At 43.7% G+C, this 15045-nt stretch overlaps 1 protein-coding gene across 1 annotated transcript; it reads right to left on the bottom strand.

The window, feature by feature from the left end:
• Positions 1-8298: 8298 nt before the first annotated feature.
• On the bottom strand, positions 8299-14171 carry NPY2R (neuropeptide Y receptor Y2). Its single transcript, XM_039700288.1, has 3 exons — positions 13963-14171; positions 11873-11951; positions 8299-10811 (listed from the first exon to the last, which is right to left on the bottom strand). Exon 3 carries the CDS (start codon positions 10773-10775, stop codon positions 9618-9620), a length of 1158 nt encoding a protein of 385 aa, XP_039556222.1. The 5' UTR covers positions 10776-10811; positions 11873-11951; positions 13963-14171; the 3' UTR covers positions 8299-9617.
• Positions 14172-15045: the final 874 nt, after the last annotated feature.

Here is a 15045-nt window from a genome sequence, read left to right as displayed (position 1 = left end):
ACTGTTCTGTTTTTGCTTTGCTTTGGAAAACACCGGATGGAAGCATTTAGCTACATTTTGTGGTGGCAAAAAAATGGGCAATACAAATTTCTCTGTGAGAACCACTTTTCCTTCTTTTCCAATGGCTCACTCCATCATTTCCAGATATATTTGTCAACATCTGACCTTCTTCTCTCCTTTTAAAATATTGTTCTACTCAACTCAAGCATTACTTAGGGAAAAAAAATTGAGAAGAAAAAGGATAGACAAGTGTCTAGTGTCTCAGTGTTAGGCAACTAATAACTTTGTATTAAACACAGCAAGTAACTGAGGGTAAAATAAAATAAGTCATCAGGCTTATCTTTAGTTTTTTCCATGAAAAAAATATTTTGGTCTGGTATAATTTTACAGAGTTCAGTAGAGTTCCTAAGTATGGATTTACAAACCAATCGTGACCTCAAGTGGCACACTGTTCATCTGAATAAAATAGTTGCCAGTGTACATTAGGATTGAAGTACTCCTGAGTTGCTAGGTGCTACAGTGTTCAGATCCAGCAGGGTCTGCATTAAGTGTTTCCAAGATTATAAACAATGGGAACACATCTGTGCCTTAATAGCCTACATCTCCCTTTGACCAGTCTGCAATCACATTATAAAAATATACTAAGAACACTGCCTAGGACCATACTTTTGTAATGAGCTGTTTCAAAATCAATTAAGCTGTGTGTGTTAATAGAAAATGAAAATCCAATGAATTGTGGAACTCTAATAGGCAATTCTCCCTGTGTAGATTTTGTCCTTCTCTAAAGCTGAATGCAGAAACTTGGCTGCTTTTTTGTGTTCAGGGTTGGCTTTCACCTCTTTCCATCTGAAAAGTGTCTAGTGAGAAACTGAAATCTGCATCAGGCAAAGGTTCTCAGCAGCCTCTGAGAGGATATAACTCTAAATATGGCTGTATATGACTTCAGGCACAAAAAAACTCATAAAATCCAATTTCAGATGCTGAGGTAGGTAGGAAGGAAGGATGAGAGTGGTCTTGGTTACACACTCAAGCCAACAAAATATTGCTGAATGTTAAAACCTGACCTCCTGACAGCCAGGAGGGAAGTATCCAGTAGTGATCAGTGAAGTGCCCCAGAAACATGAAAGTAGCACCCATTTTTTCCAAGTAACACTGGTAAAAGCCACTCTACATTGACATCCTAAGGTGTGGGCTGCAATGTAAGGAAAGAAGTGTGGCAAGATATGCAAAGCACATGCTTTCCCTTGGCTTTGTTAGGTGCTAGTCTTAGGGAGACCTGCAGATGGACAGAGCCCTCGAGGGCCTGATGATCATTCACACTTGGTGCATCCTCACGGGTGAGCCAAAGACAGTAGGGTGTCTGCAAGCCTTCCATCCTGAGTGTTCCAGCCTGTGTCTGAGAGAATGTATGCTTAATTAGGGCTGCAAATTATCCAGGTAAAATGAAGGCCTGCTACCTGGCCACCTTCAGTCAGAGTGGTAGGACAGGTCCAATGAAATTTCAGTCAGGTACTGCCAAACATCCTGGACAGGTTACGGAGCTAAGGGCATGTATATCTAAAGGCATGAAATGGTTTATTGGGAGATTTTCAAAGGAATAAAATGGAGTTGAAAGCATATATTCAAAAGCATCTGTCACTGAAATTTGCTTTTCTCTATCTTTCAGCTCTTTTTGTAACAGAAAGTTCAGCAGTAAGCACATCAGCTGGCAGGAGCTCAGCTATAGACACCAACACCAAGAATCACAACAGTACAAAGATTAGAAGTGCACTTCAGTTTGTTTGTGCTGGAAAAAGCAGTCTTAATAGTTTACCTCTTTAATCTGTTTTTCATCTCAGCAGCTGTGATACTGGTTAGGTGTAACTTCTGTAGAAAAACATTAATGCAGTTTCTAATCTGAAATCACAATCACAGGAACAAAAAAAAGTCATCAGTGCTCTGACATTTGTCATTTTACCTGTTCTTTTTTTGATGAGTCAGTATTTCATTTGTTTCAAACAGAAAGGCTTGCTGTGATAGAGTTGTAGTCATATTTGCACTGTTTGCACTTCCCCACTGTTTGAGTGTCACTTGTTTAGGATTTCTGAAGACATAAGGCTGTAAACAGACCTTGAAGGATTGTCACTTGTAGATCCCTAGAGGAAAATCTCTTCTGCAGCAAACTGGGTAGAAGATGGGCAACGAAATGTGAAAGGGGAGGTATTCAAGGACACGGCATCGTTCTGCCAGCATCACTCACAAAGGTCTGTATCTTTTGTTTATGAGGATCCTCCCCTTTCAGCAGCAGAGCCTGCACTATGAGCACCTGTTTCCAGCAGAAGGGACAAGCTACTTCCTGTGTAACAGGACAAAACTGGTAAGCAAAATGCCTTCTTGAGCCAAAGATCAGTATTTTTCAAGTCGCATGACTGCCTCATCCTGCTGTCTTGTCCTGTCAAGCACCCTGCAGGACTTCCTGCTGCTTTATTAATGTTAAATTACTGGGATTTTCATAATCATTTGAAGAATCATTAGTCTGAGGTTTTATTCAGAAATCAAGATTTAAGCATTATGCAGCCAAATACTCTAATTTCCTTCATAGCAGCACCAAGCTTTCCATATATATTCAATTGCACAGAGAGAGAGAAAAATTTTCTGGTATCATCCGCATTATGTCTCAGAGAAGTAGCAAACTGAGCAACAAAAATGATGAATTGTATTTTTTTTTATGGACTGGAACAACTATATTCTACTATAGGAAAGCCAGAGCAGCTAGAAATTAGCTGTATCATACATATGCAACAGATGCTTATGGCATTATGAAGTGTTCCAGGAGTTTGTCAGGAACAGCTAAATAATAAACACAAAGTAGAAGTTGCTACTTGCTCTTATAGCCCAAGATAGAAGAAGAGATCAGGAGAGATACTAGATAGTAGTTTATCAAGAGTAAGACAACATACCATTGGGGTTTCCAGCTAACTTAAGAGTCAGAAAGGCAGCTTCTTCTGAGGTTTAAAATCAGAATTCATAGCACAGGCACAAATACTAAGAGGGAAAGGATGATGAATAGGATAGATAAATCAGAAAGCATGCTTTCAGGGAATATTGCAAGCTTAGGCTTTTGAATAGCAATTATGGAGAGTATGATTTTTCATTTCAATTTATGTCCTGGTAATCAGTTATACACTGAGCTGGATATAAGTCTTTTGCTGCACCATTAGAAGAAAACAAGCAAATAAAATAAGGATTCTGAATGCAATGAGTCCTCTTCCTCTCTTTTCTCTACCTTTAATTCCAGTTATCTGAGATAACCACGGAATTTTAACTTCTAAGAAAGCAAACTTACTATGCACAGTGAGATTGACTTTATTATAGCTTCAGCCTTGCATAATTTTTAGTTCTACTTGTCCTTGCAATCATTCCTCTGGCTTAATAGGACTCGTGAGAGATCTCAACACTGAAAACTATAGTGTATTCCTAACACTAAATTTTCACCTGTCACCTACATAAGCAGGAATTAAAGCATCTTCCTCATGCTGTGGTGACAGAGGAGAGGTTTGCTGCTGCACACACCCATCCCACCACAGCTGCACCCAGCTCTGCCTTAAAGTATTTATATTTTGCAAAACCACCCATCAGCCAGTGTTAGTGTCAGTACAAGAACATCAACACTTCTTATCTGTAAAACATTTTTCCCCATGGATCTTGCTGCCAGTTCAGTTCTGGTATGGGTAGTACAGCTGATGGAGGCACAGAGAAGAAATGCACTGCCGAAGTACCCATCTACCACCACTCACTTCACGCATTAATGTGGAGTGGCCATCAGCTTTTGGTGCCTCAGGCCACCTCAGTGCTTCAGAGAGTGGGAGGTAGGAGAGCAAGTTTTCATCAGGGCTAAGGATGAGCTCCCTGAGGGGAGTTGCCACAGCCACCCTGTCATCGCTCAGTGCCCTCAGTCTGCCTGTGACAGTACGCGTGCTCAGTCCAAGGGTGCCTGTGAAACACTTTCTGTCAGCTCTGTTTGAGAGCTCCTCTGGAAGCTGGGCTACACTGAACTGGAGAGGCAGCAGACATGTGGTGGCACTTGCACACTTACACCCTGTGGAGCTGTCTGCTTTAGAGTGCAACCAGGATGAAGGTTCCTGACAAATGCAACGTACTTTGTCCTCACAGCAGCATAAACCAAAATTCAAAGCACTGAAAAACTGAAAAATGCTTCCCCATCTCAGCTCCTGGGAGCAAGCCTCAGAATCCACTGGGAAAGGGTCTCTCATCCTCGGCTCCAACCCTCAGGTTTGATTTGGTGAGCAACTGTAGCCATGCTCTGCTGAGATGGGCTTGCCCCAAGCCAGAGTGCAATGAGAGCAAGGCTCTCAAGGTTTCACCAGCTTGGTTACCTTAAATAGAGTACCAAGTCACAGTACTGCCAACAAACTTTAAAATCCAGCTCGCTACAAAATAACTGATTTTGAAGGATGCTAATAAGTAGGAGAACTGTCCTAAATTTCTTTTTCAAACTTGAAAGGATAGAAATAGTTTGACCCAATAAATGTGCAAACATGGATTCTGCTGTTGAAGATATGCATAGCAGAGTTAGTAGATTATGAGGGTTGTGAAGCACGCAAATAAAAGTCTGTTTCATATAAACTCCAGTTGTGCAATTCAGCTGCAGGTCCAAGAGGCAAACTACAGCCTTTTTCTCCTATGCAGATCAGCAAAACAAAAATTATAACCATCTTTTCAAGCTAAACTGTGCCTCCATCGATCAGATATATAATTCCACTGTCTTTCACCAAAGCTCTCTTCCTTCCACAGGAGCTCAGTGAAGTCTGAGAGAGAAAAGATTTTAATACAAGCACCAATTTTTTCATATATCCCATCTGAAATGAGCTTATGAGGAGCTTGTCTGCATTATTCATCCCATATCCTGGCTAGAATTAATAACACATCCATTGCTTCTGATACCTTATCAGTACAGATCTGTTCAGCTGTATTCATTTAGGTGCAGCAATGTACACATCCGGGTATACTTGCTTGAGAACATGAAGTGAGTTTTAAGGCTCAGACAATCACGGGAATTTCTTCTCAAAGTTCCTCAGTTTCCCTGGGCAACGCTGTCCCTCGTACATATGTCTTCATTTGGCCTGGTTTCATTTCTACACGTTTCTCTCGCTGCCCTGACTAAAGGAAGAACGAAAGTCTATAAATCAATGACATCTGCACTAGCCTCATTTTTGCTATCTCTTTCTTTCTTCTTGAAGCAGCAGCTCATCCTGTGACTTTCTTACTTCTCCATCGTTACCAGCTTCAGGGTCCTTCACTACACTTGTACTAATTTCCTTTAAAATGACAGCCAATTGAAAATATGAAAATCACTACTGATTGCATAAATAAGCATTTGTACTGCAGTACACAGGTCTTTAGCAAAACCAATCTTGCATGGATTTACATACATCTCATAGCTTTTCAGGGCAAAGAACCTGTAATTTGGCACAAAGTAGTTCCCCTATTGTGGAGTGGCATTTATAATGACAGTATTAGGTAAATAACTCAGGCATCCAAAGACAAAATTCATCCCTTAAGGTCATGATCTGGATTAAAGTAAGAAAATCCTGGAGAGAGTTTAGAAACTATGAAGCAAGGAAATGGATTATACTAATCAGTGAATTCAGTGATTTTTTTGTGGTCTGACAGATGAAATGCAGGTAGTATTTTCCACTCTGTTATTACTCTTAGTGTTATCTAACTTACTAGTATGTTGACAAGGTATGTGTGGCCACTGCACATTGTATAGAAGCAGGGTTGTACAGACAGACAACTGTTTTCTGCACATTTATTCTACAGAACAACTTTTGCACAGCTCTGACATACAATTTATATATTAATAGATGTGTATATTAAACCCATTTGCTGTCAGGGCTTAGTCCTTTTATTTTAACTGCTTATGGCCTCAAATCTATTTTTTTTTTCCTCAGATTAACAATTTGAGAAAATCTTTCTGTTCAGTCATGGGCAGCAGCCAGCCCTGAGTGGAGATCACAATTCTCACTGAAGGCTATTTACTCACAGGGCCCAGTGAGGGTTCAGCACTGTCTCCACATACCAAAACCTCATCTTCACTGGCTTCCCAGGAAACCCTAGCAAGCTCACTCGGGATTGCTTCTACATTCTCCACGTGTAGCCCCTGGCTGTACCCTTAACAGGCAATGTGACTTTAACACTTGTCCAGAAGCAGCACAGCACTGTGTTCTCCTCCGAGGCAAACACACGACAGCCTCAGGAACGTGCATGGCTGCAGCTCTTCTGCCTCCAGGCTTGAGCTGCCTGCTGCCCAGCCAGTGCTGGGAGAGCACAGAGCTGCAGCTGTACCTATGGAATAAGGGACCGTTCAGGACTGCCTGCTGCCAAAGACTGGAGATGCCTTTCTGACAGTAAAACTTGCAAGGCATCAAAATATGTATGGAGGCCAAGAGAAAATTGATGACCCGCTAGGATCCTACATCACATCTGATGGCATCTATGTGGTGGATAGGTCTCATTTCTATAATGTCAAAGATCAGCATGGCACTAGTCCCAGTGAGCTCATCCTGTCTGTGCTGCAATATTTTTATAATAGATGTACTCATGGAGAATGAGGGAGGAGGCCTAACCTAAGTTGTCTGTGTCTGTTCTGATATCCTTGTGCCTGAACCTGAGTGCCATGCAAAGGTCATAAGTTCCTGCCCATAAAAGCATGATATTCAGTGTTTAACTGAACAATAGAACAGCTCTTAAAAGACATACTTTGCTGCCTGAGGATAGGCTGCAGTGTGCTGGCTAGGTCATACTGATGAGAACTGAGGTACATTAGTTCAAATTGTTGCTCTGGACCATTGATGATATTTCCTTTTGGATGGGATGCCCTGCTGCCCACTAGCAAATTATGCAATGGGTGGATGCTGCTGTTATTCTTTGGTTTTGTATAAAACTTGTACCTAAGCAACAGGAAAAGAATATAATGCCTTAAAAATATAATTCTTGGTTCCCATTTCAGGCAAAACAGAGGGTTTTGCAGACTTCTCAGTCCTGTGGTCAGATATTGCTTACAGGTTCACTTTCCTTTACAGGGAAATGGGGATGAACCCTGAGTTTCCAGATCCTTCTGACAGCTGGGAATTGGGTCAAACCCAAGTGATATTGCTACATCATTGCTTTTGATGATGTGAAAATGCTGTGTTTTCCTAGAAACATCCCTAGTGATGGGTACTAAAGTGTGTAGCTGTGCTTGTGCAGGAGCCAAGTCCCAGGAGTGACTAAGCCATGCAAGAGGCACAAGTCAGTGCTGGCTCTTCCACATGCCCTCTTCAAGTGCCAGTGGGAAAATCCACACCTTGCAGTGGGACACTGTGCGTGGGTTTGTTACCCTAAAGCAGGCACTGACCAAGGCAGCACCTCCACAAGGCAGAGAGGAAAGCCATGCAGTAAATTAGTGCACCACTTCTGGCTCAGCATGATGGCTGCAGAGAAAGCTCAGGAAGCCATAAAATAAAGATACCATGAAGTAAACGGAAAGATTATTTGTAATTAATTGCTCTTATACAGGTTGATGTAAAGCAGACTTAAAATTACAGAGAATTAGTCTGGCAATTGTAGATTTTGCACACACTGTCATGGTTACTTCAAAACTGTCTATATACCACACTCTAACAGGCTTAAAGGAGTTGAAACAGAACTTTTAAATCATTTGCGTTTTAAATAAATGAGGCTATTTGTAGTAATAATACTTTTGATGAAGGGTTCAGAGTCAAGTGATACGTGTGATTGATGTCCATAATAATTGCACACTTCTATAATCCTTCCTCACCCGTAAGAGTTTTACATTTTGGATATTATTAATATTCAGACAAAAATAACTTGTGGGCAATAGCATGTCCTGAACACAGTGGAGAATTAATCTATTTTTGTAAAACTGTTTAAGAATGATGGATACTTTTTTCTGCTTGAGTAAACACTAGCTAATTCTCTAGACCTCCCTTTTCTGCTCATGAAAATCCAAGTCCAAATGATTTCATGGATATTTAAAGGATGGTGTCAAATACCAAATACACAAAGATGAATTTCTCCACTTGATACCATTCATTACATTGCAAACATTTCAGCACTGGAGTTTCATTGGGTTTTAATTTGTAAGAGAGAACATAATGAACTTAGGAACAACAAAAAATGCAAAGGAAAAAAATGAGGCTGCTGAAATGTAGCCATCAAACTAGACTTCAAGTGAAAATATCACACTTGTTTTTATTCTAGATAAGCAACAGGGCAGCTGGGAATAAACATAGATTGAAATTTTCTTCATCTCTTTAATGAGTTCAAAGAGGCTTAACAAAGACATAGAAAGTTGAACATTGCTGTGTACAACACGGTAAACAGATTAAAATTTTATACCTGAGCAAAAAAGGAATTTAACTATTAACTACAGCATGCAGAATAACTGATAAGTTATCACATAAACATAGCATACTGTTATTAGGTTACAGTCATTCAGATGTTCTTAATTTTCACAAAGGCTAAAGATGGAAAAAGCTCCAAGACGAGATGAGTATGTGACATAAAACCACAAAAAGGAAAAGCACTTTACCATCTAGCAGCCTTTCCAGAGGATCAGAATTATCTGCTGTTTTATTATCCAGGCAGAAGCAACAACAATTCAAAGCCTGTGGAGCTAATAACACATTAGACATTTAAGCAGGTCCTGAAAATGAAAATATTAGCAGTTTATGAAGTGCTCACAGAAGACCTGAGCCTGCATTCCCTGCCCTCAAATGCCACTTTGAAGCACTGCATTTGTGAGCTGTTCCCAGAGCAGAATGAAAGGCAGGAATCTGCAGGGAATGACTGTTCAAGTCACAGGCTCGTGATTTGCTCACCAGCATAAACGCCAATTCTTAAGGGATGCCTTTTATCCCATTTGATTGGCCAAAACCCACATTCCATTTTATGTAGAAACTTGACCTTTCCTCTCACTGAATCCAGTATTTGGGTGGGTTTTGTTTTTCTTTTCTCTTCTGTTTTCATCACCTAATCTATTTCAAATGCTCTGGCTTGAAATAGTCTAGCACAAGTCAAAAAATAAGTAACGTATTTGTCTTCTTGATTCCCTTGTCTTTGCAAAAGATGCCTGTAGGAGAGAAGGGGCCTGAAAAGTTTGAAATTTAACCAACACAGCTGATTCCCCCACCAGACATGTTTCTTTCTCCTGGCAGACTTCTGCATTTCTTGATTTTCACATCAAATATAAAAACTACCCACTCCCACAACCAATATTCCTATCCTACAAATCAGTCATTTGCCTTCCTCCAGCAAAACCAGCAAACCCTGCACTTGTCATTTAGACTTGACAAGAAGATGGGAGGGATGGAAGAGTTTTTATTTACCCTGTTAGAGACAGCCATAAACTAAGCCTCTCCCTTTTACTTCCTTGCAGTTGTATATTTACATACTCTTGATATCAATCAACTCCCCTCAAATCATAACACCTGCCTTGACTTCCCTGCTACTGTTCTTTCACCATTTATGAATAAAACTACGCATTGAAAATGCATGTACCAAAATGGGTTCATCCCTTTTCCCACAACATTTCTTCTTTACAGTCAGACATCTTAGACATTGGTAGGCTGTGTGAAAGAGTCCCCAGGGAACTGAATCCTCTTGGCTTCTAGTTTCTTCCTGGCTTTGAAAGCTGCTGATACTTCGGGGTGGATGGAGTCCAGCCGCTGCTCACACTGGAAGGCCGTGAGGAAGGCCGTCCTGTAGTTGTTATTCATCCAGCCATAGAGGAGGGGGTTGGCAAACGTGGAGCACATGGCAATGACATGGAACACCGTGTAGATCAGTTTGTACTCTTTCAGGTCTAACACCTGACTGTCAATGTCACTGACCAGCTGGAAGGTGTGAAAGGGCAGCCAGCTGACAGCAAACACCACAACCACGCACACCAGCATCTTGGTGGTTTTCCGGCGCCGATGGTGATAGTGGTCATTCCCCGCCCCGGGGCTAACGTGGTTCTTGAGCTTGGTCCAAATACGGATGTAGGCATAGGAGATGACTGCCAGAGGCAGAACATACTGGATCAGGAGCATGGAGATGCTGTAGATAGTGCCATAGTTGAGCTGCCCCTCCCCTGGCCACTTCTCAGAGCAGACCACAATCTTGAAGTCAGGAATGATCTCAATCAACGAGTACTCACGGAAGATGGCCAGAGGACTTGCCAACAGGGCACTGACTGCCCAGGCAACTCCTATAATCAGGAAGCTGATCCGCTTAGAGATTCTGCTTTCCAGGTGGTAGACGATGCAGCGGTGACGATCCAGAGCGATCACAGTCAGAGTGACAGTAGACACGTGGACAGCAAGGGCCTGGGCGTAAGGCACCAGGTGGCACAAGACTGGGCCCAGCTTCCACTCACCCAAGAGCGTATAAACCAAAGTGAAGGGCAGGCACAGCGTGTTCACCAGCAGGTCAGCCACTGCCAGGTTGGCAATGAAGAAGTTAGTCACTGTGCGCATGCTTTTGAACTTGATGATCACGTGGATCACGAGGGAGTTTCCGATCACTCCCAGCAGGATGATGGAGCAATAAGCAAAGATAAGAATTATCTGCACTTCAACAAGTGTTGTGCTGTCCTTCAGTTCTGGTTTAGGGTCCAGAGCCAATTCGTTGAGTGGTGTGGTGTATCTTGTCAAGTACAGCTTAGTGAACAGCTCCATTTTCATTTCATCTGTCTGGTTGTCCTCACCTACTGCTTCCAGGGGCCCCATCCTTTCAGCAGCCTGGTCTAAGCCACAGAGCTGCCCCTGGAAACAAAACAGTACAAGAACAAGTGGAGAAATTGGTCCACATGGGCTAAGACAAGAAGCAAAGAGGTAAATCTACATCTCTTTCCTAACCCACACACTACATTGCAGGATTAAGAGAAGATCTGTCTTAATATATTTAAATTCTCTTGCCCTTACATTTTGAAGACTGATCCAGTAATATTATTTAGGCATGACTCCTGCTGAAAATTGGAACAGATTTCATAAGCATTCCAAAGACAAAGTTTGCCTAAGTAAATGCAGAAGGATTAAGATCCTGCTGGGCAGCATATAATTTTTTTTACAACCCACCACCTAAAACTAGTGCTTATTTAGCACAAATCTTCCAGTAATATCTATGGGAATTCTACATGGAACAGCACCATCCAGACTGTGATTAGCATAATAATCTTCCAGCTTTTCCTTAATGAAAAGTGTTTCCTTTAAATAGTTACTAAATTCTTACAGGTTTATGCCCTTCCTTAACATCAGTGAACTAATTGCTGGGGTCTTTCTTTAAGAAACTTTTTTTACAATAGTTTGTACCATGAGGCAAATAAAAATACCAATGAAATAGAATGGAAATAATAGCATTTCTTTGAAATGACTACATAACTTATTCATGCTGAAATCAATTCAAGAAACAATTGAAACACAGTTATACATGATATTTCCTTTCTGTGTGATGTTTCAGAAAACAGAGCTCCTTGGAGGCTGCCAATCAGGCATTCATTTCTGACTGCAGTCATAGCGAAGAGCAAATCATTCCCCTGCTGAAGTCAGTAAGAATTTCACCACTGGCATAAAAATCACTATTTTTTTTTCCTTCCTTACACAGGCTGAGCCAAATTCGGTGCTACCCTAAGACTTTGGTAGGCACAATATATGGATGGTTTACAATCAGTTTCTGACTCGGACTTCAGACCAATGTAGAAAAGTACACGTCCCCATGAAAACTGCCCAGAGCATGGGTGGCATGCTAACCAAGATCCAAGAACATGGGGACTTCTTTCTCTGGCCTGGGAAAATAATAAGAAATTAACACTGCCAAGCAAACTTACCAATATAACACCACTGTTCACCACCCAGGGGAACGGCAACCCTGAGTTACTCACTCTACTTCCCCGTTCATTACCTTCCCTAAGGAAAGCAAGCATAGAAAAGAAATGTCACTTTCTTGCCATTGAGTGTTACACATAGCTTAACCCTCCCCAAATTCAAGTCTGCCTAAAGAAACAGCTATTGATGTGTTTGGATGAACATGGTTCTTAAAAAATTCTTGTTCTTTTTTCATCAGCTCCATTTAATTCCTTCCATCCTCAGAGAAACATTTCAGAGGAACAGAGGTCCATTTTCATCCCTACCTCTGTTCCCAGTAGCTATCAGCGAGTGACATCCTTCAGTATGGTTTTCAAATTGAGAAAGGAGGGTTGTCTACCAGCAGGAGACTGAGCCCTTTTTGCTTGCTTCTATCCCACACAACATCCCAAAGATTTTCTCAGGGCAAGCTATTTTTGCAAAATGAGCAGATCGACTGCATGAACTGAAAGGCATTTCTCCCCAACTAAACAGGTCAGAATTATGCCATACTGTTTAGTCTACATTTATTCAGCAATTAATAGTGTAAGCCTGAGAGGTGAAACACCACAAGACACGTAGCTGAGATATGCCAGCTGCTCATACTAATGTACACCGCTGATTTTAGCAGTATAATCAGTGTTCACCTACTAGCCTAAGCAATGGATGTCAGAAAGGGTTTCCTTATCAATACACCTTTAGTCCACCAGGTTAAAAATGTAAAGATCCACCACAATTTGTACAGTCAAGGCTATGCAGAAGTTGAGAACTATGATGAGCACTTTCCTTTGACCCATTCCTACACCTAGGAATTACTCTTCTATACACTATTACAGTAGAGATTTGGTGAGGTCCCAGGACTGTCAGATGCTTCAAAATATCTTTTTTTTTTTCTTTCAGCGCAGGTAATGTCTACACAGAAGTAGAAAGGTGTGAGGGCTGAGAAATATAAATTCTTTCCCTTCTTTGCCCTAAATCCAGGCAGAAGGATGTAGCTCAGCCAAAAAACATAGCTTCCCTTTCTTCCCAAAAGTAGTTTCACCCATTTCTCTAGTCCCTGACTTTCTGTTGATTCCTTCTTGCAACTCCTTTTTAGCAATGCCCTGTCTTGCTCTGACACTTTTACTTTATTTGTTACTGCCCTATCCAGGCTGATGAAAGATGCTTTGGTCTTGTCAATATGACAAAGCTGAGGGAGAAAGAAAGGACAACCACACTTTAAAACAGAAATTAGCTCGTGTATCACCAAGCGATGAAATAAACAGGACAAGTTTGACATGGTCTGTAGGACAGTTATGTGGGCAAAATATCAGCTGCTTTCAAAAAATGGGGATAAAACCGAGGTGACACTCCAGGTAGTGTTTGACAGGACACTTCCTGCTCTTTTTTTGGGATAAACTCTCCAGGTGATAGCATTTACAGGCACACCTTGCATACTGCACCACACCGGGGCTTTTTTCCCAATTTTTTCCCTCCCAGCAGCCAGATCCTCATGGTCAGGCATCAAATTGCGTCTAACTTTCGGTCGAGAAAGGCCCAAAGAGGATTTACACGGGTTCTGACACCAAGTAAGCAAAAAGGGCAGGATACGTGATTACATTAGCAAGCAGCATTCCCATCAGGACCGCAGTGCCTGCGCTGGGGAAGGGGCTGGGGTTGCCGGAGGCGCAGCTGGCAGCAAAGGCGCCTCTGGGATGCGGCGCCGCTTCCCTGCCGCCCCCCGGTGCGCTATTCCAGGGGGCAGACACCCATCCCGGGGCGAGACACCCATCCCGGGGGGGAGATACCCATCCCGGGGGCAGACACCCATCCCTGGGGCAGACACCCATCCTGGGGGGGAGACACCCATCCCTGGGGCAGACACCCATCCTGGGGGGGAGACACCCATCCCGGGGGGAGACACCCATCCCGGGGGAGAGACACGCATCCCGGGGGAGAGATACCCATCCCGGGCAGGGGGCAGACACCCATCCCGGAGACAGACACCCATCCCGGGGGCAGACACCCGTGCCCGGGCGCTGCGGGGTTCCCACCGTGCCGGGAGCGCCGCTCCGTGCCCCCTTCCCGTTCTTACCTTCCTCTCGCCCCACCGGGAGAGCGAGGCACGGCCGGCTGCTGCCCCAGGAGCCGCTGTGCCAGGGCAGGGCAGGGCAGGGAGCGGAGCCCCTCGCTCCGCCGCCCGGCTCGGGTCCCGCCGCTCTCCCCTCCCGGGCGGCGGGCCCGCAGCGCCGCTCGCCCCGTACAAAGTTTGGAGGCGGCGGCGGCGGCCCCCGCACGCCGGGAGGGCGGCACGGGCGGGGCGCGGCGCCGGCTCCGCCCGCCGGGCTCCGGGCTCCGGGAGCGGGGAAGGATGCGGGCAGCGCGCTCGGGATGCGCCGGCCGCCCCACGATAAGGATGTGCCGGCTGACCCAAGCTCGGGATGCGCCGGCCGCCCCAAGCTCGGGATGTGCCGGCCGCCCCACGATCGGGATGTGCCGGCTGACCCACGATCGGGAGCCAGCGGCGGCAGCGCTGCCGGCCTCAAACCGGGATTTGGAGAAAGAGGGAGTCGTGCCAGACCCGAGCCGGTGTACGTGCCGCACACCCGAGCCTGCTTCCTAGCTTTCCCAGTGCCTGAGATGCCTTCTGGGGCAGCATAAAGGGGATGCCTTTGCTCCGAACAACTGCGGAAATCCTTGCTTACAAGCGCCGCAGCTTGCACAGATTTTCTGATCCTCAGATGTGGCTGTTGCCAGAGCAGGTGTGAGGATGAATAAAGCATTTACATGTTCTGTCAAGAGCAAAATAAAATATTTCATATTTATTTACAAGGCTGGAAAGGTAAAGACAACAGCTGCTGCTTTTATTTGGTTCTATACCAATAACCTTTCAAAACAGCTCTCCTGCCAGCCGGCTTGACAGAGGACTAGTGCCAGGCAGCATTGCTGTGCCGCTGGTAGGGTCCAGCTGAGAGATTCAAGGAACTGTCTCAGTGCATATCTGGGGGACCTGATTTACCAAAACGTGCTTCAGCCCTGGTTGTATTTCCCAAAAATAGGAACTAGGAGACTTTGTTTTCTCTATGGCTGATAGCACTGATACTTAAACAATTTTCTTCCCAAACCTTGCAGAAGCTGTTCTCCCGAATAGGAATACTCCTTTACTTCCTGTAACTTT

This window comes from Passer montanus, unplaced genomic scaffold, assembly GCF_014805655.1.
Source record: "Passer montanus isolate IOZ18808 unplaced genomic scaffold, ASM1480565v1 scaffold14, whole genome shotgun sequence".
Classification (NCBI taxonomy): Eukaryota; Metazoa; Chordata; class Aves; order Passeriformes; family Passeridae; genus Passer; species Passer montanus.
The sequence above is the reverse complement of the archived record's forward strand: the minus strand, read 5'-3'. Positions and strand labels throughout refer to the sequence as shown.

What these genes read in the sequence shown, in the direction of transcription:
- NPY2R (XM_039700288.1), bottom strand. Translation starts at nt 10,775, where the DNA reads ATGGGGCCCCTGGAAGCAGTAGGTGAGGACAACCAGACAGATGAAATG.